The 269-nt window shown below is 66.5% G+C and overlaps 1 protein-coding gene across 1 annotated transcript in view; it reads left to right on the top strand.

Annotated features, from left to right (window-relative positions):
- LOC104622770 (protein CBFA2T3-like) overlaps positions 1-262 on the top strand; it is a gene marked incomplete at both ends in the record, with an annotated part of 1,559 nt that extends 1,297 nt beyond the window's left edge. The window contains one exon of the mRNA XM_010289649.1: positions 179-262. Coding sequence (XP_010287951.1) covers positions 179-262 — 84 coding nt within the window. The remainder of the gene's footprint in view (positions 1-178) is intronic.
- Between the last annotated feature and the right edge of the window lie 7 nt (positions 263-269).

Here is a 269-nt window from a genome sequence, read left to right on the forward strand (position 1 = left end):
TTGGTCCAGGATGGGGGAGCACAGTCTGGGATGTGGGTGCATGGTCCAGGATGTGGGTTCATGATCTGGGATGTGGGTGCACGGCCCAGGATGGAGGTGCCTGGTGGAGGACGGGGGTGCATGGCCTGGCCTGGGGGCGCACGATCCGGGGCTGAGGTTTGGCTCTGCGTCCCCGCAGAGCTGCTGGAACTGCGGGCGCAAGGCGAGCGAGACCTGCAGCGGCTGCAACACCGCCCGCTACTGCGGCTCCTTCTGCCAGCACAAGGACT

The sequence above is a fragment of the Phaethon lepturus genome, unplaced genomic scaffold (assembly GCF_000687285.1).
Source record: "Phaethon lepturus isolate BGI_N335 unplaced genomic scaffold, ASM68728v1 scaffold33426, whole genome shotgun sequence".
Taxonomy (NCBI): Eukaryota; Metazoa; Chordata; class Aves; order Phaethontiformes; family Phaethontidae; genus Phaethon; species Phaethon lepturus.